At 41.4% G+C, this 26,607-nt stretch overlaps 1 protein-coding gene across 1 annotated transcript; it reads left to right on the forward strand.

Moving 5' to 3' along the window:
• Positions 1–4,149: 4,149 nt before the first annotated feature.
• On the forward strand, positions 4,150–26,427 carry si:ch211-225h24.2 (testis development-related protein). Its single transcript, XM_021600791.3, has 4 exons — positions 4,150–4,581; positions 13,235–13,288; positions 22,816–22,931; positions 24,157–26,427. The coding sequence occupies exons 1-4, from the start codon at positions 4,495–4,497 to the stop codon at positions 24,584–24,586; spliced, it is 687 nt and encodes a 228-aa protein (XP_021456466.2). The 5' UTR covers positions 4,150–4,494; the 3' UTR covers positions 24,587–26,427.
• Positions 26,428–26,607: the final 180 nt, after the last annotated feature.

The following is a 26,607-nucleotide window of genomic DNA, read 5'->3' on the forward strand; positions in this document are numbered from 1 at the left end:
GTTTTAGGGTTAGGACCTCAGGTTAGTTTTAGGGTTAGGAGCTAGTGTTAGTTTTAGGGTTAGGAGCCAGGGTTAGTTTTAGGGTTAGGAGCTCGGGTTAGTTTTAGGGTTAGGAGCTAGGGTTAGTTTTAGGGTTAGGAGCTAGGGTTAGTTTTAGGGTTAGGAGCTAGGTTTAGTGTTAGGTTTAGATTTAGGGTTAGGGGTTAGGGAAAATAGGATTTTGAATGGGACTGAATTGTTTGTCCCCACAAGGTTAGCTGTACAAGACTGTGTGTGTTTGTGTGTGTGTGTGTGTGTGTATGTGAGTCTATCCCCCTGAGCTGAGCTATCCTAATCACACTGCAGTACACAACATACCTGTGTCAACAGAGAACAGACACACGGGCTAATACAGTCCAATGGGACCTAAGGGTCTGTAGAGAATCAGTACATTTTTATTTAATAGCATAAAGCCTTAAAAACAAACTGAATTGTTAAAAACCCATACACCTGTAGAGTCTGCCTGGTTGGTGCCTGTAAGATAAAACAGATAGGCTGGATTTTATTTGATGCCACATGGAGTTACTCTGAATTCTGTCCATCTGAAAATGAGAACTGATGAATTTAAGGTTCAACAGAATAGATGGATACACTTTACATTACAGTACCCCTATTACTGTCTATCTACTCAATACTCATGTAATTACAGTGTAACAATATTGTTATTACTCATTATTACACTGTGCTCACAGCACTAATACTAACATTAGCCATAACCCTAGCCTCAACCCTAAACCAAACCCTAACTCTAACTTCAAGTCCACACACCGGCTCAACCCCATCCCCAACCTTAGCCATAGCCACTTGTAACACAGGAATAATTACACATTAGTAAGGACAGCAGTGTACACTGTTCAGTATCCTGCTTTTGTTAGGACATAAGGTTCAAACAATGAATCACACTTTTTTTTAACTCTTTGAAGAGTGTGTGTGTGCTCAGTGTGATGCAGCACATTCCTGTGGTGGTCCTTCTTTAACTGTGGAATGGTTTAGCCTGGTTTCAGTGTGTCCTCTTCTTCTGATCTCATTAAACCCTATCTCCTGTGTAAGGACTTTTTTCCAACCCCCCCCCATAACACACACACACAAACGCACACAAACGCACAAAGACGAACACATATGAACACAGACGCACGCACGCACGCACACACACACACACACACACACACACACACACACACACACACACACACACACACACACACACACACACACACACAGAGAGAGAGAGAGAGCTGATACACTGAACCCATACACTTCACACAGTAGGAAACCACTTTTACACACTAACAAATAGGTTTCATGCAAAGACACATCCGTGCTATTTTCGGGCTCTGTTAGCATGCAGGTTATGGTGGTACAGAGTTGACAACATGTCTTGAATGGATCTTGTTCTGAATGGTAATGGACCGGCCTCATTGGAAGAGTTAATCAGATACTGACAGGATGTCATACTGTAGGGAGGATGATTCTAACACAAATGAGTTTGGTTGGTACACTGGATTGCCAGAAGCCCAAACCCCATTCACAACCGCCTTCCCTGGGGCAAGAAGTGGAGATGGAAATAAAAACTTGAGCTGCTTCATTCAAAGCACCATGTCTTCATTTTTGAGGAAGGGCACGTATTTTCCGCTGGTTTCAGTGTTAAAGTGTAACTGATGATGCAGTTGCTGCAAAAACAGGCAGGTTGCCCTACTACACTCAAATGCCTGTTCAGCACCATTAGACCCTCTGACTAGTTTAAAAAAAAACAAGTTATTTGAACATGTTTTGAACATCCACTTTTCCCCCTTCAATCTCTAACCTTTGACCCCTTCTGTTAGTCTCACATTCCATTCCCCACTGTCCCTTTTTATTTGGTACTCTTTAACGAGCCTGCCGCTAACAATCTGCTTTGACAAACACCCCTCACAAACACAGCCATTGTTGGGAGCCAGAGACTCTGAGAGGGAGAGAGAGAGCAGGAGGAAAACCCTTGAGAGAATCAACAACTGCAGTATCTCTCTGTGACATTCTCCTGCGGTTATTATGATGAATGGATGTTTTTGACTTGAGGAGGAGGGAAAAACATTTTAAAATAAAAGGAAAAGGGTTTTGAACTAGATCCTACTCAGTTGTGAGAGTGCATCATGTCGACTGTCCTTCCAGGTTTTGGCTAAAGAGACTTATGGTGGTTCCTCGGTCATCATGGTGAATAAAATCCAATCAGATAGATGCTGAGTTAGGGTAGTCCCATTTCAGACTTCTAACATTGTGTTAACCCTGAAACCCTGGGAGCAGTTACAGATCATTATTATTAGTGTTGTGGGAGAGAGCTATAATTAACCACACACACACACACACGCACGCACACGCACGCACACACACACACACACACACACACACACACACACACACACACACACACACACACACACACACACACACACACACACACACACACACACACACACACACACACACACACACACACGCACACACACACACAGTACATGGGTCTTCCCAGTGGATGGAGTGAGAGTAGGCCATTGAGTGCAGATCATGGTGTGATTGGTAGTTTGGGTGGGGTGTGAGAACTCTGACCTTTGACAAAGTCGTCATTGTCAATGGACAGAGACGATTAAACAATTACCCTACTGTCTGATGACGATTATGGACACTTGTTCTACAAGTGGCCAGTTGGGTCATGTCCAAGGGAAACACTAAACCCTAATTTACATATGTATACAACTCCTGGAAATGTTAATTTGTGGCAACTTGCTCTTATTGTGATCCACAGTGATAGGTCAATAAAAATGATCTACCTCATTTAATAGGTCACTCTTGTTGTGGACACACCACTTTGTAGGCGAGGCACTGACCTTAATGATTGAACATTAAACCTCGCTTACAGTACAACACATCACCAGCTTGCCATACAGAACTCACAAAAGTGGGGATGTCGTCAGAGCTAAGGCATTGAGCAAGCACATGAGCTATTTGTTCCTAATCTAGGGCTAAGGGGGTTAAAGTTAGTGTCAGAGGTTAAGATTGCATGTATGGTTTAAAAGCACTTCCATTAATCCACGCACGCATGACCAGATAACGACATCTCTCAATACACCACTTTCAGGGAATTTCTCAACCTACACAGTACCTCTTTCTGTAAAGACCAAACAACATCCAGAAAGTTGCTTCCATAATGTACACAAGTGATCAAAAATGGAATTGCTTTAGATGTGAATTCCACATGCTCAACCATCACAGATCCCTAGTAGAGTGTGTCATCAAAGGAACAACATACATTGTTTAGAGGTACATCTAAAAGAGGATGCAGAAACTCTGAAACCCTAATTGTTATAGTTATTCAACAATCTTACAATCCTAATTGATTTAGCTGTGAAGTTGCAGCCATAGAAATGTATCCAGATCCTGAGGATCAGGTGAACAGTGTTAGCAAGGCTATTTTAGGGACCAGTCAGCAGCATAATGTGTAATTTGTTCCCGAGGCCTCAGGCTTTCTTTATTCAGAGAGGAGGGAGGATTGGAAGGAAGGAGAGGGGGGGGGGGGGGGGGGGGGGAAGCAGGAGCCCAGTTTTTTGCCCACTCTGTTAAACCACAGGGCTAACTTTAATCAGCTGTTATGCTGAGTCATGAAATCACATTGTTTTTGTTGGTTTATTTGCATTTCCTTACATCTATTGATCTTCCAATAGGGATGATTGTGATGCAACCTGCACCCCCACCACTACCCCTGATAACACAGAACATAATCTCTGAGATGATGAGAAGTATTTGCATATTACATTTACATTCAAATTAGTTCAAGAGATGATAGGGCATAGTCCACTGAGTTGGAAAACATTGTATGCTGTCTTGACACCTCATTTGTTCAACTAGGCCTATGGGCTACTAAACCAAGCCACAATGCCCAATTCATTTCCAAATCAGTCCTAAAGCTCCCAAATTATTACATGAATGCATGTAATGGTTGGTTGGTTTGAATCTAAATATAAGGTTTCAGAAGCACTGCCATACTAGATTTCTACAAATCCTAGTTTTAACTTTAGAAAAAGTTCCAACACTTCTGCCTAATCTCAGCCCAGTGACTTCAAAGGTGGAAAATACAACACTCCTCAAAGTACCATGGCAACCATAAAACGGGACTCATGTGGGGGGATATGGGAGGAGCGACGTGGGAGGAGATCCAGGTGGTGGTCGAGATTCCGCAAACAGACATAGGCTACATCAAATAGGCCTACACCAAAACGTCTTTGAACTGGAGTTTGGCGCTGCATAAAGTCGCTTGCCTAAAAAGCTGTTTTCATGGAAAGGCTCCAAGATCTGTTGTAGTAACCACAGCGGTGGCTCTTACTTGCGATCTCTCGAGAAACGGAAAAAAAGTTTGACAGAACGAACTCTTCGCTGCGTTTTGATGTGCGCGCGTCCAGATTGATTAAAGAGAAATTTGGAAAGATGTTCAAGAAAAGCAAAAGCAAAGTGTTGGTGGACTATGTGTCGGAGGAGGACGAAATATCCTGGCATCATCAACACACTTACAAGGTAAGGAGAGGAGCCAAGCAGCTGGCACACATAAAGTAGAGGGATTATAGCGCACATAGGATGCAGGGGTTCACGTAGCTGTTTTAGCCGGTGTTTTCGTTTCGTGTACTTATGATCAACAGTTAGATCTGAGGCCTGGTCCAAATCATTTGTCCCTGAAACACACATAGAGCACAGCCCTAAATATTTGATTTGTTATCGGAATAGTAACTAGGTTATATCATATGTTATACTAAAACTTTTAATTTGGATCTATACTCTAGAAGTTTGGATTTGAGATCACACGTTTTATATGAGGCGATAGTAAAGAATGTCACCTTTAGAGGGTATATTCTCGTACATATCTGTTTTACCGTTTATAAATAAATGCACTTTATGTATGTAGTAGTCCCCCCCATTTGAAAGTGTCGAAAGAGTATTACATTTAGTCGAAAGTGTAGTATTTGGTCCCATATTCCCAGCACGCAATGACTACATCAAGCTTGTGATTGACTCTAGATAGTTTGTTTTGGTTGTGTTCAGTATTATTTTGTGCCCAATATAAATGAATGGCAAATAATGTTGGCCTATTGTGTCATTTTGGAGTCACTTTTATTGTAAATAAGAATATAATATGTTTCTGAAATGTCCTATGTTAATGTGGGTCAGTAGAGGCTCCTCAGAGGAGGAAGGGAAGGATCATCCTACTCAGTGAATTCTAGAAAAATAAAAATGAGGATAGCTATTTTCTGTTCTCCTCTGGATACAGTGTCTTCAATACAACACCTAGGAGGTTGATGGTTCTCATCCCTTCAATACACTTACATAGTAATTATGAGGACTTCTGGAGGACGTCCTCCAACCTATCAGAGTTTTTGCAGCATGAACTGTCACTGAAAGCATACGCTACAGCTAGCTAGCATTGCAGTGCATACGTCTGGTTGAGTAGTTGACTCAAAGAGAGAGAAAGACAATAGTTGAACAGTTTTGAACAAATTAATTTCTGTCTCGGGCAAATCATTTCATAATTTCAAATCATTTCATGATCATTGTAGAAAGGTAGAATAATGTCTCGATGCAACAAAACGGCTACCAAGAAATACATTTCTTCACAAATTAAGGAGAAGCAGCAGGGAGGGAGAGCTAGCTATATTTTGTTGTATTTTTTTCCTTCTTAGTTTACCTTTCACTTACTTAGGTAGTGAATGCAGATAATTCAGCCTACTCAACAACCTGACTCAAACAGAGAGGAATGCAAGCAAAGTGAAATGGTGAGAGAAGGAGAAGGAATTATACAACGAGCAAAGTGATGATGGCTGCGATGAAAGTGAATTGTGTGTGCTAGTGATTCCGCCGATTCTGTTGCAAAACGATTCTTAAACGTGGTTACAGATAATGATTATGTATTATAATTAATTAATTGTGAATAATGATGTGAGAAAGTTATAGAAGCATAAATAGCATACCCCCCCAAAAGTATATATGAATATATGAAAATATGTTGCCTCATAAAAAACATTTTATCGCAAATCCAAAATGCTGGAGTAAAGAGCCAAATAAAAAGTTTGAGCTTCACTGTCCAAATAAATACGAAAGGGGAGTGTGGATTTCAATACACTTTAGTAATATATGCAACCCTTAAGGTCATCACTGAAGCTGTCCAATTGTACAAAATGTTTTATTGAAGCATACTGTAAATTATGGTGCATTGTGTGGAAATGACTGTATTTTGAATGGTGCTGTAATTCCACCCCACAGAATACAGTACCGTATCTTTGGAGCACCAACATTTTTTTGACCACTACTGGGTGCGTGGTATTGTTGTTTCTAGCTTATTAACATTTTTTGAGGCGTGCCTTGTTAGAGTCTATATTTGTTGCACCCTTATGAGAGAATGATGTACCAATTTAGCTCCTATGTGGTTATAGTGCCCCATGAAATGTAAAATGTATAGGGGATAGATTGGAGTGGCAGCAAGTCTTAAATGGTTGAACATTTTTACATTTTGTCATTGTGGTCTGTTTGGTCCTGTAGTCGCTGCCAGTTTAGCCTTTGTTAAGGCCTATAATAGTGCAAGAAGCAGTGCGGCGTGGCTGGGTCCTGTTTCGGAGGGCGCATGGCTCTCGACCTTCGTCTCTCTCGCTCTCTCTCTCCTGTAGAGGAGTTGCAGCGATGGGACAAGACTGTAACTACCAATTGGACCAACCCCCTGTAATTACATTAAAATACTGTGAAATGCAAACAACTCATTCATTCATTCCTCCATTAATTCATCAATTCGTTCTGATTAAGTATAATACAGTACATTTTACGATATTGTACTGTGTGTCATTACACTGTACTTGCTTTGATACAGTATTTACAGTACCAGTCAAATGTTTGGAGGATAGTGATGCAGTCCTGCATCAGATGTCTTGGCCTCCACAATCACCCAACCTAAACCCAATTGAGATGATCTTGGTTGACTTGGACCGCAGAGTGAAGGAAAAGCAGCCAACAAGTGCTCAGCATATGTGGGAACTCCTTCAAGACTGTTGGAAAAACATTCCAGGTGAAGCTGGTTGAGAAAATGCCAAGAGTGCAAAAGATAAATTATATTTGGATTTCTTTAACTCTTTTTTAGTTACTACATGATTCCTTATGTGTTATTTCATAGTTTTGATGTCATCACTATTATTCTACAATGTAGAAAATAGTAAAAAATAAAGAAAACCCATTGAATGAGTAAGTGTGTCCAAACTTTTGACGGGTATTGTGCTTCAAAGTAAAAGATCAACTGTCTTGATGTTCACCTGTTAAATGTAGGCTATAACCCACGCTGCCTATTGGATCACATACAACAAAAATTGAAGTACACAGCCTATCTATTACATAGGCCCAATTAAAAGAGAGATGCGCATGGTAATTTGTTGTATGGCTACTTCAGGAATATGAACACATCACGAACAGAAAAGGTGAGGAATATATTCTGCAATGGTTATAAAAAATAAATAGGAAATAGATTCTTATGTCTAATTATTTAGATTCCAAAAGTAAAGCACTTGATTTTCACTAGTCTCATTAACGGCAAACCCTTGAATGAGTAGGTGTGTCAAAACCTTTGACTGGTACTGTATGTATGCTAGTATATAGCCTACTGTAATTTTGATTTGTTGTTAGTAGCCTAAACAATGTTTCAGTATTCGCAGGAAGTCCACCATATTTAGGTTGGGGTAAAAGTCAATGCAAAACATTGTTGAATTAACAGGTCCACAACTATTTGCCGTTGTTTTCTCTTTCTGTCACAGTCCTTTGCCAGATACAGTGTAAACATTCTGCCAATAAAGTAAATAGACTGGTAGCTTATGTCAAATATGTGACGGTATGTGTAGGCAACGGTATTGCTGTGCGATAGGAGTGCGATATCATTGCCTATTTAATCTGAGCCAATACCAAGGCAGGACACAGAAACCCAATAATCTATTGATAAACTAAATATTGAGCAACAATTCGTCCTTTGCATTGAAGTGTGGGCTGTAGCCTACTTTTAAATTGTTTCCAATATACTACATTTCCAAAAGTTAGTGGATTCATCTATTTCAGCCACACCCGTTACTGACAGGGGTATCAAATCGAGCCCTTTTATGGTTATTACATGATTGCATGTGTTATTTCATAGTTTTGATGTCTTCACCATTAGTCTACAATGTAGAAAATAGTAAAAAAAAAAAAAAGAAAAACCCTTGAATGAGTAGGTGTATCCACCTTTTTGACTGGTAACAGTAGGTATACTGTAATATGAAATACAGAATTTTACTCGCCGCCGTGCTGCCAGTAAGATACTGTCAAATGCATGGCAACCCCCCTACAGTGCAGCCTGTTGATTGAACATGAAAATGTGTTCAAGTGACATCATGCAATATCTGTCCTTCCAGCACAAAGAAATTCATCTCAGTCCTTTTCATAATCCTTTTAAACTATTGATATAGTTCCTTGACATTAATTACATGGGGTTTAATTGTAGCCTACACTAGCTTCAATGTCATCGTACAGGTGTCGATCTTAATTTGAGGACATTAATTAATTAATTAATTAATTAATGGACATTTCTGTAGGGGTTGCTACATTTTATGTAATGGAAAATCATGTCTGAAATGTCGAAGGGGAAATTACAAACTTCAGAAGCCTTTTTAAACCTCAAATACACTACACGTTTTTATATTTCCTGCTTTGTAGGAAAGTTCTCCTGCAACAGGGGTATCAAAATAAGATCCTACATCTGTACACCGGCATGGAAAGTGTTCTAGGGGTCAAATTTGAAGCTATGGAGTCAGCCCTCTGTTATGGAAAACAACGGATAAGAACAGATAAGCTGATCCTCACACACAAAAATAAAATAGCACATCAGCTGCTCAGTTAAGATCCCCTTAACAAAACTGCCTCACACACACGCACGCGCACACACACGCACGCAGACACACACACACACGCAGACACACACATGCAGACACACTCTGCTCCCTTCTAGCCTATTTACCAGCTGAGTACCAGCAGCATTTGTGGGGCCTAAGAGGTCCTTCTTCTACCCCCCATATTTGCCCAAGCAGCTGGCCTCTGTCAGGCTGCTGGGGACAGCGAGAGAGCCCCAGATAGGAGAGAACATCCCCTTTCTCACACACACACATACACACACTTGGGGCCTATTACGGTGAGGATGAGGCCAATACTGCACTGTTCCGTTTGCTTCCGTTTAAGAAACGTTTTTCAACAGAATCCCCCGGAATGAATACACCCCATGATCACGCTTAAATAGAGTTAACTTTCATGGCAGTTACGTTGTATTCCTTCTCTTCACTTTGCTTGTGGAATTCAATGCACAACATATCAGTTGTATGTAACCAGGCGAAAAAATACTTTCCAAGCCAAACCGCTACACACAGCCTAGATCATTGTCACCATTAAAGTAACGTCATAGTCAGCATAGATAATATAACTAAAGCATTAGTAAGCCCGCTACAATCATGCAGCAATGTTTGTGTACAGTCAGTAAGCAGTTACACCCACGGACCTCGGTGGCAATAAATTAGTAATACTTAAAGCTCAGCTTGACTTGGAAGAGTTCCAGTGTTGTGTTGGAAAGTCATAGCCAGCTAACTAACATAGCATCCCTATGTTTGAGCAGGGTGTTTCAGTAGGCTAAGTAAGTGAAAACAATTATGAAATCTCGCTCTCTTTATTTCTCTCTTGATTCTTCTTCATTTTAGAATAAATTAATTTGTTCAAAACTGTTCAACTCTTGTCTTTCTCTCTCTTTGAGTCAACTACTCACCCCATTGTATACACTGCAGTGCTAGCTAGCTGTAGTTTATGCTTCCAGTACTAGATTAATTCTCTGATCCTTTGGATGGACAACATGTCAGTTCATGCTGAAAGAGCTCTGATAGGCTGGAGAAAGTCCTCCGGAAATGGTCATAATTACCGTGTGAGTCTATGGAAGGGGGTGAGAACCAAGAGCCTCCTATGTTTTGTATTGAAGTTAATGTACCAAGAGGAGGACGGAAGCTAGCTGTCCTCTGGCTACACCATGGTGTTACTCTACAGAGTGCTGCTGAGACTACTGTAGACCTTCTTTGCAAATAGTGTTTTCATCAGTTATTTGGTGACGTGATTATATTTAGTATAGTTTTATCTAAAAAGGATAACTTTTTTAATGTTTTAAAATCTACATTTTTATGAAATTCACTGAGGAGGATGGTCCCATTCTTCCTCCGAGGAGCCTCCACTGAGGTACACTATCTGAAGGCTTATCTTTAGAGGGCATTTCTGCTTTCCCAAAACAGTGTCCAAGCTTTCTAACCATCAGGGACATATTTACACTACTTGTTCTAACATCAATCTCAGTGTTCTCTAATGTGGGATTGATCGTGTGGAGAGAAACGGTTGGCCAACACTCTCACATGAGTCTGTTAAATATTGTAAATCACCAAAGGAAAATCATGGCCCCTGCCTTATTGGGTGGTCCCTGATGCTGCCCTGGGAAAGTCTATATGTGGAGGTTACCCATAAGAACTGATTCAGGGTTAGTTTTATGTTATCATTCCAGATGGTGAACGTTATGAGTAAAACTGATCCCAGTCCAGGTTTAGTTATAACCTATCCCTGGGGCCTGGGAAAGTAATCAGAGAGGTCTCCTCATGAAGCCATGCATGGCATTAAAGTGCATCCAGGGTCAAAGGTCTAATCATAAAATGTTCTTACAGAAGCTTTCTCCCCTCGTATCAGGGAAAAATGGATACCAGAACAAGGTCTGACAGGAGAGTCTCTGAATGTTCTGTTCTTTATTTTCTCTGAGAAGAGGTTTTTTCCTTCCTTCAGTTTAGGTCCCTGGGCAAAACAGGTTCTATTGGGAGAGGGCCAGGTGGCAGATCTGCCTCACCCAGAGAGAGGAAGGGAGGGAAGGGCAGATGGAAGGAGAGAGGGAGGGAGAGAGTGAGAGATGCACTCAGTAAGAGACAGAAAGAAGGTAGAGAGAACAGAGGTAGAGAGAAAGGACTTAGAGAAAAAGTGAGAGAGGCATTAAAGAAGGAGAGACAACTATTTGTAGACAGGGAGAGAGTGTTTAGGGGGTAAGGAGGAGAGAGAATAGATTGGAAGTTAATATCTTCTTTCTCCACTGCGCTCTAGGGCTCCGGGGCCATGCTACAGCTTGCTTTCCCTCCACTCTCCTCGCAACAAGATCCTCCTAGTCCTGACTGTCTCTGTGATGTTACCGTGGGAGGAAGGTTCACCGGAGTGGGGGGGGGAGGGGGGGAGTGTTTGCAGGGCACTGAGTGTATAAACTATCATATTGCTTTAATACTACCATAATACCACTGTAATACTGCTCCCTGTGAAGCAGGATTACCAGATTTTGAATCTAAATACTGACTTCAGAGGACTTCACCTCTACACATTTAATCATGAACGGTGGAGGAAAATAAAGGAGAGGAGAGCTAATCCTGCTGTTGAGGATCAAACACTGCCTCTGCCCCGTAGGCCCCAATTATACAAATGTAATAATCATGCCTTGATACAAACAGAAAAAAATCTTCGTCATATTGCAGTAATGTGTTCCCTATTGCAATATGATGTTGATTATTTTAGTGAAGTGAAGGATTATAAGAGCATTTATCTTGAATGATACCTCTAAATCATTACAGGTGACTTTCTGAACTTGCAGTGCTAAAATCAGTTGTATGTGTCTTCGCCTGGATATCTGGCTTTCATCAAACAACTCAGTGCCAAAAATGGAAGCTTCAAACACCTAAAGAGATAGAGACAGAGCGAGGGAGATGCAGATAGATAGAGATTAAATCCCTGAGGATGGCAACCAACCTCTCTCTGCCTCTCTCCTGTTGTTGGGACATTTTTACTTAATCACAGCATTCTCCTTCTATTTCTCCCTCTTCTGCTCTTTTCCTCTCTCTCTCACCCGAACTCTCCCCCCACTCTCCTCTCTCACTCAATCTCTCCCCCTCTCTCTCCCTCTTTCACTCCCTCTTTCTCTCTCTCTCTCCCTCTCTGTCATCTTTCTACATCTCACTCTCTTTCTTCTGTCCCCCTCTCTCTCCCCCTCTCTGTCTCCCTGTCATCTTTCTACATCTCACTCTCTTTCTTCTGTCCCCCCCGTCTCTCCCCCTCTCTGTCTCCCTGTCATCTTTCTACATCTCACTCTCTTTCTTCTGCCCCCCCCCTCTCTCCCCCTCTCTGTCTCCCTGTCATCTTTCTACATCTCACTCTCTTTCTTCTGTCCCCCCCTCTCTCCCCCTCTCTGTCTCCCTGTCATCTTTCTACATCTCACTCTCTTTCTTCTGTCCCCCCCTCTCTCCCCCTCTCTGTCTCCCTGTCATATTTCTACATCTCACTCTCTATCTTCTGTCCTCCCCCCTCTCTGTCTCCCTGTCATCTTTCTACATCTCACTCTCTCTTTCTTCCTCTGTCTCCCTCCTCTCCCCTCCCCCTCTCTCTGTCCATCTACCTCTCATCTTTCTCTCCCCTCCTCTCCCTCTCTTCTCTGTCTGTGTGTCGTTAATGCTTTCTGCATCCATAAATAGTAGTAATTAGACTGGGCCTGTTGTGACTGTGTTCTCTTTGATCTGTTGAGGTGGCTGTGTCCCAGAAGGCTCTGCCCTGACACGTCAAACCACCGCCCCAATCCCACCCCACTGCCAAACCCAATCATTTACCTTACACACAGTCAGCTGTCCTCAGGGGCAGCCATGTAATACCAAAAAATATATTATCAACAAGATTTACAATGCAACTTTATAATGCAACATTCACACTCAATCAACGTAAATGACTATTATCAATCACCATATCTATTTTTAAGTCCAGACTGATACATGTTATAGAGCAGAACAGAAGACCCCTATTTGTCGTCTTTATCCTCTCCTGTGTCACTTCCCCTAGGTGGTCTCTCTGTTCTCTGAGTAAAGGGAGAGATCTGAGGCCTTCCTCTCCCCCCTGAGGCAGTGTTGATGTTACTGTTCCATAAATACCTCTGCCTTACAGGAAGCCCTGCACACACTGCTCTAGACTCAGCTCCGGTGTGTGTCTATGAACATGTCTACAACAGTGTGTGTGTGTGTGTGTGTGTGTGTGTGTGTGTGTGTGTTGCCTCTGGTTACTGACCCTGCTGTTTGTTGCTTTTCAGGATAAGGACCCAGAGGGGGAGGGGGAGGAAGAGGCAGTGAGCCCTGTATCCAAGGTAAACAGCCCAATCCCTCCAAACACCACAACTGTTTAGTTATTCCATCTCAAACCCACACACCTCCAGTATCTAGCCCTAGACCCTCTATGTGTCAACCTCAACCCCTTTTCATTCCTACTTTCCTATATCCCTCCCCCTTATCTTCACATCATTCCCACAACCACACTCCACCCTTCACTCCAAACCCTTCTTGCTCAAACCTTATTCTTACTCACTCTACCTTCACGTGTACACCCCCCTACATATATATTTTGGACAGTGAATCTAAAACTATATTTCATCATTTTGGATTTGAGATCAAATTATATGAGGCAACCAGTACAGAATGTCAGCTTTTAATTGAGGGTATTTTCATATATGTTGTACCGTTTTAGAATGAAATGTATCTAGTCCCCCCATTTGAAGGTATGATCCCCCCATTTGAAGGACAAATGCACTTATAGTGTAATACATTTAGTCAAAAGTGTAGTATTTGGTCCCATATTCCTAGCATTCAAAGACGACATCAAGCTTGTGACTCTACAAACTTGTTGGACGCATTTGCAGTTTGTTTTGGTTGTGTTTTGGGTTATGTTGTGCCCACTTGAAATGAATGGTCACTAATGCATTGTGTCATTTTGGAGTCGCTTTTATTGTAAATAAGAATATCATACAGTATGTTTTTGAACACTTCTACATTCATGTGGATTCTACCATGATTTCGGATAATCATGAATGAATCGTGAATAATGATGAGTGAGAAAGTTAGTGACATAAATACCCTACCTTCAAGACATGCTAACCTAATCACGATTCATTCATGATTATCCGTAATCATGGTAGAATCCACATGAATATAGAAGTGTTCAGAAACATACTAGAACAGAATAGCATACTCTGAGTTGTCATGTTAGGCCCTGATCTGGCTATGCTATATGGCAGTGGGCTACACTAGTTCATTTAGCAGACAAGATTTGGTTAGAATTCCGAGACATTATTTTATGTTATTTTATAGCATGAAGAATACAATTGCACATAGCTGAATAAAATAGAAAGTATATTTTCTCCAAACGATTTGAGGGAGTGCGCACATGCGACTATTCTGTGTTGAGAGGTTAACAAAGAAACAGGTCCTCCTATATGCTTCATTTAGAGTAATTTATGCAACTAATTTGTGATGCAACGTTGGGCTATTTGTTTAGATTTTTAATACATGCTAAGGCTGCATTATGCGACTCTAATTTGAAAAAAGTTGCATGAAAGGCAATGAGCTCTGCTTTGTTCTTTGCACAGGCTGCACACACTTCATCAGTCTCTCATTCACAATTGGATAAGCTCTTGATAAAGCCAATGTCAATGTACTATCCCCCATAGTACAAAAGTTAACCTATTCTATTCTGTGCGATAAATAAATATTCCAAACATAGTCTGGGACAGTTGTGGGATGCGATAGATCCCAAATTAATACAACCACTAGCATCAAAAAACTGTTAGTCTATTTCTTCACATTACAAGCGCAGCAACACATGCTGTGTGCGTATTGCTGCGCTTGTAATGTGAAGAAATAGCCTAACAGTTTATCAACATGTTAAGCTAAACGTTCTGATCTGTTGCGTCAGCCTCATTGCTTAAAAATTATTTTTTGATGCTAGTGGTTGTATAGGCTATAAGTCTGAATGTTCCAAAATGCAATCAATTAGCGGGAAAATATCATTCTCAAAGTGACTGCAAATGTGATTATGCATGTAATTCTTTTATTATGAAGGTGCATTTTTATGGTGAAAATGATCTTCCCCAAACTTGAAACTCACACACTGCATATGGATGCCACATAGACTCTTCACTTGTTGTAAAGTGGATTAATGTGCTTAATTTTGCAAAGTTATTTGGCCACTTTAGTTGATATACACACCTTATGGGCTCGGCTACATGAGGTATGTGACTATGATTTGAAAATTTGCAAAAAAAGGCATGCACTGTTTCTTACTGCACACAAGCTGGGCATCATTCACAAATGATAATATATCATTCACAAGTGATAGGCTAATATTGTCACCCATTAGACTGTTCTTGATTTAATCTTGTCTTTGCATATACTAAATAATATACTGTATGTGTGAAATTTGTTTTGATATAGAATTAACCATGATCATGCCACTGTCTCGAAACAGGAGCGGGGACAAAATACATGTTATTTATGCACATAAATCCCGTGGTTAATTCTTATGCCAGCCAGGTAGGCTGAAATCCTGTTTTAAAGAGAATCAATGTGCTTAATATTAGGAAAGTTGAGAAATAAATATTGTAAGCCTATAGAAAGCTGATGGGATCCTCCTCTTTTTAATAGAGGCCATCACTGTTCTCACGCAATTGCATAGCCTATAGAAATGTTGTGCAACATGAGCTCATGGGCTCTCATTAAGTGTTTGATTAGATTTTTTGATTACATTTGCATTGATGTCAGAGTGATTAGAGGGAAAATAGAGTGCTGAGTACCAGGCAGTTAGCAAGTTTAGTAGGATACTAATGACCATCAGCAGCATCAGAGCTTGGAGAAGCCTAATTACCCTGACTAAACGGTCACATAGTTGTAGCTTCACTGTCCAAATAAATACGTAGGGGAGTGTATGTACACATCATACCTTTGTATCAAACCCCCTCAACCCCCATCCACTGTGGCCAGATATTATGACACAGTGGATATCCGTCCACCTCCACCTTCAACCCTCATCATCCCTCAGCCCAGCCCTTAGTGTCTCTGCTCTGTTTCTCAGCCCAGGTCACCTTCATATCTGTTTGTGGTGATGTTATTAGGTCTGTGTGTGTGTGTTTGGTGTGTTTTTGTGTCTTAGCCTTTGTTATCTGTTTGTTGTGGTACGATAAACAGGTGTCCGTTGTGGTTTCTGTCAACAAAAGTTTGTTGCTCTCCCCTACTGTGTGTGTGTGTGTGTGTGTGTGTGTGTGCGTGTGTGTGTGTGTGTGTGTGTGTGTGTGTGTGTGTGTGTGTGTGATCTCATGGGGTATTTCATAACCTGTTTTGATGAGATGCTGCTGGAATGTGTACAATTTGCTAAACCACCATACTTCCTAAACATGTGGTGTTTGTGCGTAGATACCCCAGGAGCTGTGCTAACTGTTACTGTAACTGTTCAGTGGACAAGACGTGGTGGTATTTCATAACCTGCTTGTAAGTGAGGATGGGGGACGGCTGGGTTGGTACTAGGGGGAAGGAAGCCGAACATTCTTTCGAGGAGTCAGGATTTGGTGGGGAGTAATCGGTGTGAAACAAAGCAAAGCTGAAAATAGCAAGAATTGTCCGGATAGAACGCCATGATTAGAATCGCCAAAAGCATGGGTCAGTTTTATGCTTAGACAGAGTTATACGCTTCAGTATAATGCCTTCATTACTTTGTATGATAAAAAAAACATATTAAATTGTAGAACTTGATGTATACCCATTTGATCATGCAGACTGCAGTAATACCAAGGTATGGATGAAAGAAATTCTTTCCAATAAGACGTCCATTGTTCTGTGTGGCATGGAGGGAAAAGTTGCCATCTCACACACAGAGAGCTTAGTGAGGTGAATAGCCTGCTTGCTGGGCTGCATGAAGATTACACTGGGCTGTGGCTGCTATGCAGGCTTTGGTGTCCTGGAGGTGAAGGTTAAGGAGATCGCTGAGTAGCTTACTGTATACTATGGTACACGCGCACACACACACACACACACACACACACAGCTGCATACCTGGGTCAGGGTCAAAGCTTTGCCGTCACTGCTGGTCTCAGTGTTGCTGCATGGATTTGGAGTGTAGTAAACCTGATCCACTGTTTACACCAGACAACACAGGGAGAGACTACACCAATAAATAAGAGAACGGCCTAGGGGGGAGAGGGAGAGAGAGAGATGGTATGGGATTAAATTTACATTGATTAGGATCCCCATTAGCCAAAGCCAATGGCGACAGCTAGTCTTACTTGGGTCCGACACATAATGAAAAAGACATTACAGACAAAATACTTTACAATTTACATACATTTAAAAACATGAACATCTGGTGTGTGTGTGTGTGTGTGTGTGCATTTATCAGTTACAATACTGTACTGTACACATACAGTGCATTCAGAAATAATTTTTCCACATTTTGTTACTTTACAGTCTTATTCTAAAATAGATTGAATACATTTTCCCCCTCATCAATCTACACACAATACCCCATAATGACAAAGCGAAAATGTATTAAAAAGTTTTAAAAAACATAAATACTTTATTTATAGTACCAGTCAAAAGTCAAAAGTTTACTCATTCAAGGGTTTTTCTTTATTTTTACTATTTTCTGCATTGTAAAAAAGCAGTGAAGACATCAAAACTTTGAAATAACACATATGGAATCATGTAGTAACCAAAAAAGTGTTTAAACAAATCAAAATATTTTTTAGATTTTAGATTCTTCAAAGTACTTGAGTACTTTAAATGAAATTATGGGCAGAAAGACAAATTCAACTCCATCTTTCATCGAATCAGATGGCTTAAATATCACATTTACATGAGTATTCAGACCCTCTACTTTGTTGAAGCACATTTGGCAGCGATTATAGCCTTGAGTCTTCTTGGGTATGACATTACAAACTTGGCACACCTGTATTTGGGGAGTTTCTCCCATTCTTCTCTGCAGACCCTCTCAAGCAGACCCTCTTTGTCAGGTTTGATGGGAAGCATTGCTACACAGCTATTTTCAGGTCTCTCCAGAGATGTTAGATCGGGTTGAAGTCCGGTCTCTGGCTGGGCCACTCAAGGACATTCAGAGACTTTTCCCGACGCTACTCCTGCGTTGTCTTGGCTGTGTGCTTAGGGTCATTGTCCTGTTGGAAGGTGAATCTTATCCCCAGTCCGAGGTCCTTAGTGCTCTGGAGCAGGTTTTCATCAAGTATCTCTCTGTACTTTGCTCCGTTCATCTTTCCCTCGAACCTGACTTGTCTCCCAGTCCCTGCCACTGATAAACATCCCCACAGCATGATGCTGCCAACACCATGCGTGACGCTTGGCATTCAGGCCAAAGAGTTCAATCTTGGATTCATCAGACCAGAAAATATTGTTTCTCATGGTCTGAGAGTCCTTTAGGTGCTTTTTGGCAAACTCCAAGCGCACTGTCACGTACCTCTGTCACGGCTTCCGTCTGGTCACTACCATAAAGGCCTGATTGGTGGAGTGCAGCAGAGATGGTTGTTCTTCTGAAAGGTTCTTCCTTCTCCACAGAGGAATTCGGGAGCTCTGTCAGAGTGACCATCAGGTTCTTGGTCACCTCCCTGACCAAGGCCCTTCTCCCCCGATTGCTCAGTTTGGCTGGGCGGCCAACTCTAGGAAGAGTCTTGGTGGTTCTACACATTTTCCATTTAAGAATGATGGAGGTCACTGTGTTCTTGGGGACCTTCAATGCTGCACACATTTTTTGGTACCCTTCCCCAGATCTCTGCCTCGACACAATCCTGTCTCGGAGCTCTACAGACAATTCCTTCGACCTCATGGCTTGGTTTTGCTCTGACATGCACAGTCAACTGTGGGACCACAGGTGTGTGCCTTTCCAGATCATGTCCAATCAATTGAATATACCATAGGTGGACTCCAATCAAGTTGTAGAAACATCTCAAGGATGATCAATGGAAACAGGAGGCACCTGAGCTATTTTTTTAGTCTACTAGCAAAGGGTCTGAATATTTATGTAAATACATTTTTTCAGTTTTACATTTTTTATAAATCTACAAAAAAATTAAACCTGTTTTTGCTTTGATATTATGGGGTATTGTGTGTAGATTGATGCTTTAAAAAAAATCAGTTTTAGAATAAGGCTGTAACGTAACAAAATGTGGAAAAAGTCAAGGGGTCTGAATACTTTCCGAATGCACTGTAGCCTACGGTTTTCTTGTAATCTATGTTTAATTAGTGTAACCGGTGTACCCCCACAATAATTTTTGGGCTAACTTTCCCCCATGGAAATCAAATTAGCATAATACAAAAAATCCCCATAAAAATCTGTCAGTTTAAGCTAGAGATATTGTTTTTTTTCATTGGATGAGTCTCAATCGACATCCACAGGATGTCGCACTTCCGCATCTGCGGTGAAAAGTAACAGAGCTAGAGCGGTGTTTGTCAGACCATGTTATTCAGTGCATTTCTATGGGATAATAGCAGTAAGGCCAAAAATATACACTACCGTTCAAAAGTTTGTGGTCACTTAGAAATTTCCTTGTTTTTGAAAGAAAAGCACATTTTTGGTCCGTTAAAATAACATGAAATTGATCAGAAATACAGTGTAGACATTGTTAATGTTGTAAATTACTATTGTAGCTGGAAACGGCTGATATCTACATAGGCGTACAGAGGCCCATTATCAGCAACCATCACTCCTGTGTTCCAATGGCACGTTGTTTTAGCTAATCCAAGTTTATAATTTTAAAAAGTGAATTGATCATTTAGAAAACCCTTTTGCAATTATGTTAGCACAATTGAAGACTGTTGTCCTGATTAAAGAAGCAATAACCTGGCCTTCTTTAGACTAGTTGAGTATCTGGAGCATCAGCATTTGAGGGTTCGATTACAGGCTAAAAATGTCCAGAAACAAATAACTTTCTTCTGAAACTTGTCAGTCTATTCTTGTTCTGAGAAATTAAGGCTATCCCATGTGAGAAATTGCAAAGAAACTGAAGATCTCGTACAACGCTGTGTACTACTCCCTTCACAGAACAACGCAAACCGGCCCTAACCAGAATAGAAAGAGGAGTGGGAGGCCCCGGTGCACAACTGAGCAAGAAAACAAATACATTAGAGTGTCTAGTTTGAGAAACAGACACCTCACAAGTCCTCAACTGGCAGCTTCATTAACTAGTACCCACAAAACACCAGTCTCAACGTCAACAGTGACGGGATGCTGGCCTTCTAGGCAGAGTTCCTCTGTCCAGTGTCTGTGTTCTTTTGCCCATCTTAATCTTTTCTTTTTATTGGACAGCCTGAGATATGGCTTTTTCTTTGCAACTCTGCCCAGAAGGCCAGAACCCCGGAGTCGCCTCTTCACTGTTGACGTTAATACTGCTGTTTTGCAGATACTATTTAATGAAGCTGCCAAAAATCAGCCGTTTCCAACTACAATAGTAATTTACAACATTAACAATGTCTACACTGTATTTCTGATCAATTTGATGTTATTTCAATGGACAACAAATGTGCTTTTCTTTAAAAAACAAGGACATTTCTAAGTGACCCCAAACTTTTGAACAGTAGTGTATATATATATTTTTGATACTTCAAGGGGTCTTAAAATTCTAACTCAAATAGCTAAATGATCCTTGGTGACCATCTTAAAATCATTTCATATAGCTTAGTAGAACCCCTCCCCTGCTTAGACAGGGCTTGGAATCTGATGGGTTAACTGATTACCACTCTTTATTGCATGTCATATCATTTTAAAGGGCTGTTTCCCATCTTTCAAAAAATGGATCATGTTTGAAACGCTCAGAATGTTATGTGGTTCTCAGAATGTTATGTGGTTCTCAGAATGTTATGTGGTTCTCAGAATGTTATGTGGTTCTCAGAATGTTATGTGCTTGCTGGGATGTCTCAACCTCAACCCCTCTGGTATGTGGAGGAAAGAAAGAGAGGATGAGAAGTAATCATATCTGATATTTATTAACCCCCCTACTTTATTGGGGTCTTTAGACTGTAAGGTATTTTAATGACACCTTCATCAAACTGTAAATACAACCAATGGCATTCCCCATAGACTTAACAAATCACACAGAGTGTGTATGGGTTTACTGTACAACATGTGGTGCTGTGTGTGTGTGTGTGTGTGTGTGTGTGTGTGTGCGTGTGTGCGTGTATGTGTGTGAAGTGAACAGAGGATATAGTGTGGAGGGGTGCAGCCAACTATGCAGTGTTAGAGGGCTCATGTCTGTGTGTGTGACATTGTAGAGAGTGTGCCTGTCCACAGCAAAGAGGGCAAATAGGACCCTGCCTTTATTAAATGGAGGTCTCTGGGTTCAACGATCTGGGATTAGAAGAGCTTTCATGGCCCTTTGTGTTTCTGTTTATATTTTGGTTGGCTTCTTTAGTCTGCAGACCTCTGTTTGTTTGTGTTGTCCTGTGTTCTCTGTCCTGTGTTCCAGAACAACAAGGACTGAACTGGGGAAAAGGGTGTGTGTGTGTTTTAGTTCCATAGAAACAGCCTCTTACACAGTGGCTTGTTGACAGGTAACCTCAAACGTTACGAGGGTACAGATAATTTAGAGTCCAAATAATACGTCTATTACGAGAATTCTGAATATTTATCAGAAATGCCAGGAATGTACTAATGTGAAAAGAACAGGTCAGATGTGAGTTGGTGTAAACGATATGACCTTGATATTTGACATTGGAATAAAGTGGGACAAGAACAAAAAGAGGGACATGAGCCAACTACTGCTAAAGGGCCAGACTCAGGATGGGCGTTCCCTGTGCGGATAGCAGACCTGCGTTCAAATACTATTTTAAGTATTTCAATTACTTTCAAGTATTTGAACACATTTTCTTTGAAAATACAAGTAGTGGAATAATGGAATGTAGTTGGAAATACATTTGGAAAGTATTGGCATGTATTTGAAAATACTCATACACAGATACAGTTTTCAAATAGAAATATTTAAATGCTCCATGCACTTGAACCCATGTCTGTTTGGTCCTATGCGTATTTATAATGTATTTGGAAACATTTTAAAATAGTTTCAAATAGCCTAGATTTATCGGACATTATCTGAAAATACTTCAAATAGAAGTAGTTGAATTCGGCCACGTTATTTGAAAATAATAAGGCTGGAATTCCGATGTGACAGATGAGTGGGGGTTAGGTGGGAGGGTATTCTACTGGAATGTACTGACCAGCCAAGCGAGTAGTGACTGCTCTCTCTCCTCAGTGCCAGGGCTGGAGCCGAGATGACTGTGCTGTAACTGTTACCCCATTTTACACATAAATGGCCAATACCTGTATTCAATCTCCATTGAATCCATTCTTTTGAGTTAATCTCATCACTTAAAAACAGACTGTTCTGGTGGTGGAAGTCAATAGTCATAAAACACCACAGAACTGTTATGATTATCATTCTAGAGCTTATGAAAACCTCTTTAGTATTTACAGTCGTGTTTACGGTAGAGCCCAACCTATATATCGGTTCACAGATATTGACCTTTAAAGCGCTATATCGGCATCGTCCGATAACTCCACCTATAAATGAAAAGGGGAATCTCATGCTTATCTGAACGTTTGCGGCCATTTTCATGATGTGTTATTGAAATGATGAAATCAACATTTGAAGCATAGTTATTGGAAAATTGCTATTTTGGATGGCAATTTATGAGAATTCAGTGTGGAAGAAAGACACTTTTTAATTTTGCTGATGTAAACAGTATATTGGCAGATATATTGGTACCGGTAAGTTTTTAATCTGTTTTGGACCCAAAAAAACATATTGGTCAGGCTCTAGTTTACAGTGGTGCTCTGTTTGTTTTGGTCTCCCAGGAGGTGAAAGTGAAGAAAGTCAAGTCCAAGAAGGAGAGGAGGGATAAGAAGATGTTTTCTTCTCAGGATGATGAGCACTTCCTACTGACAGGGGTCACACTGGCCGACCGCAGAGGGTGAGATTGATCATATACTGTACTACCATCATGACATATAACAAAATGCAGGCAAGTATTTGAATGTCATACTTTTGCTACCTCGCCCCACTATAAACTCTTATTTCCCCAATTAGCTACAAGGTGCAATAGGACTGGCCCCATAGAACATTTAGTTGGGCTCAGAGGGAGAGGGGGAGGTGAGCACTCTGTCTTCCCTCCTTCAGTGAGATTAATGTCCTGTCTCATTTGACCTCTCTGAGAAGGTGAGGCCTACAGTAAGCTCTGCTGGCGCTGCTGCTCTCCCAAAACCACCTAATCCTGGATAGAGCCTCCTGAACACAGACATGCAGACATGCAGACAGACATGCAGACAGACATGCAGACAGACATGCAGACAGACCGACAGACATGCAGACAGACAGACAGACAGACAGACATGCATGCAGACAGACAGACAGACAGACAGACAAACAGACAAAGAGAGAGACAGACAAAGAGAGAGACAGACAAAGAGAGAGAGAGTCAGATAGCGAGACAGACAGTCTGGCTCACGTCAACATCCTGTCTCCACAGGGTGTGGAATGTATGGAGGGTAAATCATCATTCAGTGGCAGAAGTACAATACCTCTGGTATCCCTATACAATGCCCTTCTCAATGGGGAACGCACCACACTCCTACTTTAATGTCCTACCGATGCAGTAGGGGAAGTGAGGGGGAGGGGAAGAAAATATGTCTCTATAGGAGTAGGTGTGGGGGCTTAGGATGCCCCGTTGTCATGCATACTTCTACTGGATAAGCAGAGCTGTAAATATAAAGTAGGGGTAAAAATGTCTACTTTACCATCCCACACCCTCCTGTCCTAGTATCCTGCATGTTCTACACGCTTAGAAAAAAGGGTTCCAAAAGGGTTCTTCGGCTGTCCCAATAGGATAACCTTTTTTGGTTCCAGGTTGAACACTTTTGTCTTCCATGTAGAACCCTCTGTGTAAAGGGTTCTACCTGGAACCAAAAATAGTTATTCAAAGGGTTCCCCTATGGGGACAGCCAAAGAACCCTTTTATGTTCTAGATAGCACTTTTTTTTAATAGTGTGTTTAGGATGTGGGCAGGAGAGTACCCATGTGTACATGTACACAACTACATTGGACTTCAAGGAACAATGATACATGTATTGCAGTATGTTCTTACTGCTTTTTGTACTCATAGTCCTCTTCATCCTCCCCTCTCTCTGTCTTTGATCAAGGTCCCACAAGAAGAACAAGGAGGAAGGGAAGGAGAAGAACAAGCCAATCACAGAGAAGGGCCACTGCTTCTGGGACAGCGTCACCATGACGATGAGGCAGATCACGCCTACCAGGAAACTGGACAAGCTGGAGGGCTGGGAGCCGCCGCAGTTGCCCGACCAAACCGAGACACCCACCGAGGAGGCAATGGAGGATCAGAGTGGGACCAGGGACTCGCCTGTGTCCTTCCCCCAGGCCCTGGGGCTCCCGCTGGGGCTGCCCTCCTGGACAGGTCTGGGTCTAGAGGAAGACTCGTCGCACTACGCCAACCTGTCAGAATCACGGGATTCCACGGCCGTCAGGTGGACAGCCCGCGCCAAAGGCAAGCTGGCCGGAATCAGGAGGCGGAGCCGAGGGAGTGTTTCGGAGACATGGGAGGGGTTTAAATAAAAGCTTTACCCCTTACCTGCCAGCAATCCCTGCCCCTCACCTCATTCCTCAAATTAAAAGGAGGGAAAAAGACATGCCTGTCTGTCTCTGTGCTGCATAAAGAACTGATTTTGTATTCCTCCATTGACATTCTGAGTGCAGTCCTGACTTTTCCGTACAGCATGATGAACACAGCCCATATATCCCTGACTGTTCACTCCACAACATAGCAGATGAACTTACAAAGCAGACAAGGTCACTAAAATCTATTATTATTGACTTTGTGTTGAAACTGTGGTGTTTTAATGCTGCAGGGACATTGAGCCTGGGAACACATTATGCTAGGTTGATCTTAGTGGACTGGTTTGGCAGTGTAGAGAAAAGGGTCACCATCTTGAAAAGGATGTCATAGATAAGAGGTTGGAAAGTAAAAAAGAAAACACATGAAGGCCTTACGCTACCTTAAACTGTGCTATCCACTGGCCTTTGACCATTTTATATTATCAAGCCAAGAGAATGATTTCCAAAGGAGATTTTGTTTTGTAACATAGGCATTCATGTTTTATGCTAGAGTGTAGTTTGAGAACAAGACCAACTATGCTACTGTAGGCCTTATTTAATGATACGTTTTCCATGTTGTTTGCCCTCCCTAGCCCTGCAGTAAATGTCTACTGGGAGAGGAATGTGCCAGAAGTCTTAGCTCCTAATAAGCATAGCTAAAAGGCTTAAAATGCTTTGTCCAATAATGTGTAATAAGCCTTCCAGGCTCTGAACCATAAGTGCAAATGTGCGTTAGCGAATATAGGCTGCTGAATCTGGAGTATTGTTAATGAATGATATGATCTAAATGTTGTTACAAGCCCAGCAGATGGCGCTCCGTTGGAGTGTCATGAATACTGTACATTCAAATCTAATGATAAGAAACATTTTCCATGCAATAAGAGGACTGAGCGCCATTTTCTGCATGCAGTCTGTGTGCTGTTTCCCCGATTAGACAAAAAGCCGTGATGTGCCTTTCTCTACAGTATGTGTTGTGGCATGCTTCTCTGCTCACCATATTGGAATAGACTACTACTAGACCAAGCTCACCATGAGGATCAAATAATGTGATGGGCAATCCCAGCATGCATCACTGCTGCATCCCTCCCTGGTTTTGACTAAATGGTTTTCAGCTACGGACAGATTTGACTTTTTGTAGCAGGCTAGGAGAACTCACACAGCAGGTTAGGATAATTAGGTTAAGGTTAGGAAAAGGGTTAGGGTTAGCTAAAATGCAAAAACTCCCGGCACGACTAGAACATACAACTAGAACATACAACTAGAACATACGACTAGAAAATATACCATCTAGTATACCATCTAGCCACACTCACACCCTTCTCATTCATGGCCATGAGAAACTTCCTGTATTCCAGTTTTCATGGTTTCCAACAATTTTGCCAGCAGCCGAGGTGCTTTTGGGACTGTGACAGAAACTAATTCAACAGACATTGTTAACATGAGATCTGCTGTTGTATGTGCCTGTGTAAATGTGTGTTGGTGCTTTAATAAGATAGCAGTGAGTTATTGAAGAATCATTTTATTTCATTTTCATAGCAAAAACACTGATTGTTTTGTGTGTGATTGCAATTGTATATTTTAATTCCAAACAGAATCAGGCTTTCCACTTGTAGGTGGTTTGACTTGGACAATCCTTTCATTTAAATATGTGCCTTTATTTTCAAATCTACTTAGTCCCTTCTTCCACAGCCACGTTTGTGCACAGATATGGGTTCCTTGCCACGATGGCTGTTAGAGCTTCTGTATTTACTAAAAAGAAGGGTCACATTTGTTCAGAAGAATAAAGACCTGCCCTGCCTGGATTGTTTGGATCTGCTTATTTCAACAAGGTGTCGTTGTGTTCACTCCTAGGTAAATGCATGGTCAGATTTACTGTGTCGGACTTCAACAACGGAATAGTTTACAATGTGGAGAAACATGCAGGAACACTCTCCTTCATACAGCCTAGCCGCTTGCTAGCCAACTAGCTTACATTGGCTGTC

The sequence above is a fragment of the Oncorhynchus mykiss genome, chromosome 4, assembly GCF_057628025.1.
Source record: "Oncorhynchus mykiss isolate SJ-2025 chromosome 4, ASM5762802v1, whole genome shotgun sequence".
NCBI classification, from domain to species: domain Eukaryota; kingdom Metazoa; phylum Chordata; class Actinopteri; order Salmoniformes; family Salmonidae; genus Oncorhynchus; species Oncorhynchus mykiss.

Excerpts from the sequence above, each read along its gene's own strand:
- si:ch211-225h24.2 (XM_021600791.3), top strand. The coding sequence starts at position 4,495 with ATGTTCAAGAAAAGCAAAAGCAAAGTGTTGGTGGACTATGTGTCGGAG. Across the intron at positions 13,289-22,815 it reads CAGTGAGCCCTGTATCCAAG|GAGGTGAAAGTGAAGAAAGT; the intron begins GTAAACAGCCCA and ends TTGGTCTCCCAG. Across the intron at positions 22,932-24,156 it reads ACACTGGCCGACCGCAGAGG|GTCCCACAAGAAGAACAAGG; the intron begins GTGAGATTGATC and ends TCTTTGATCAAG.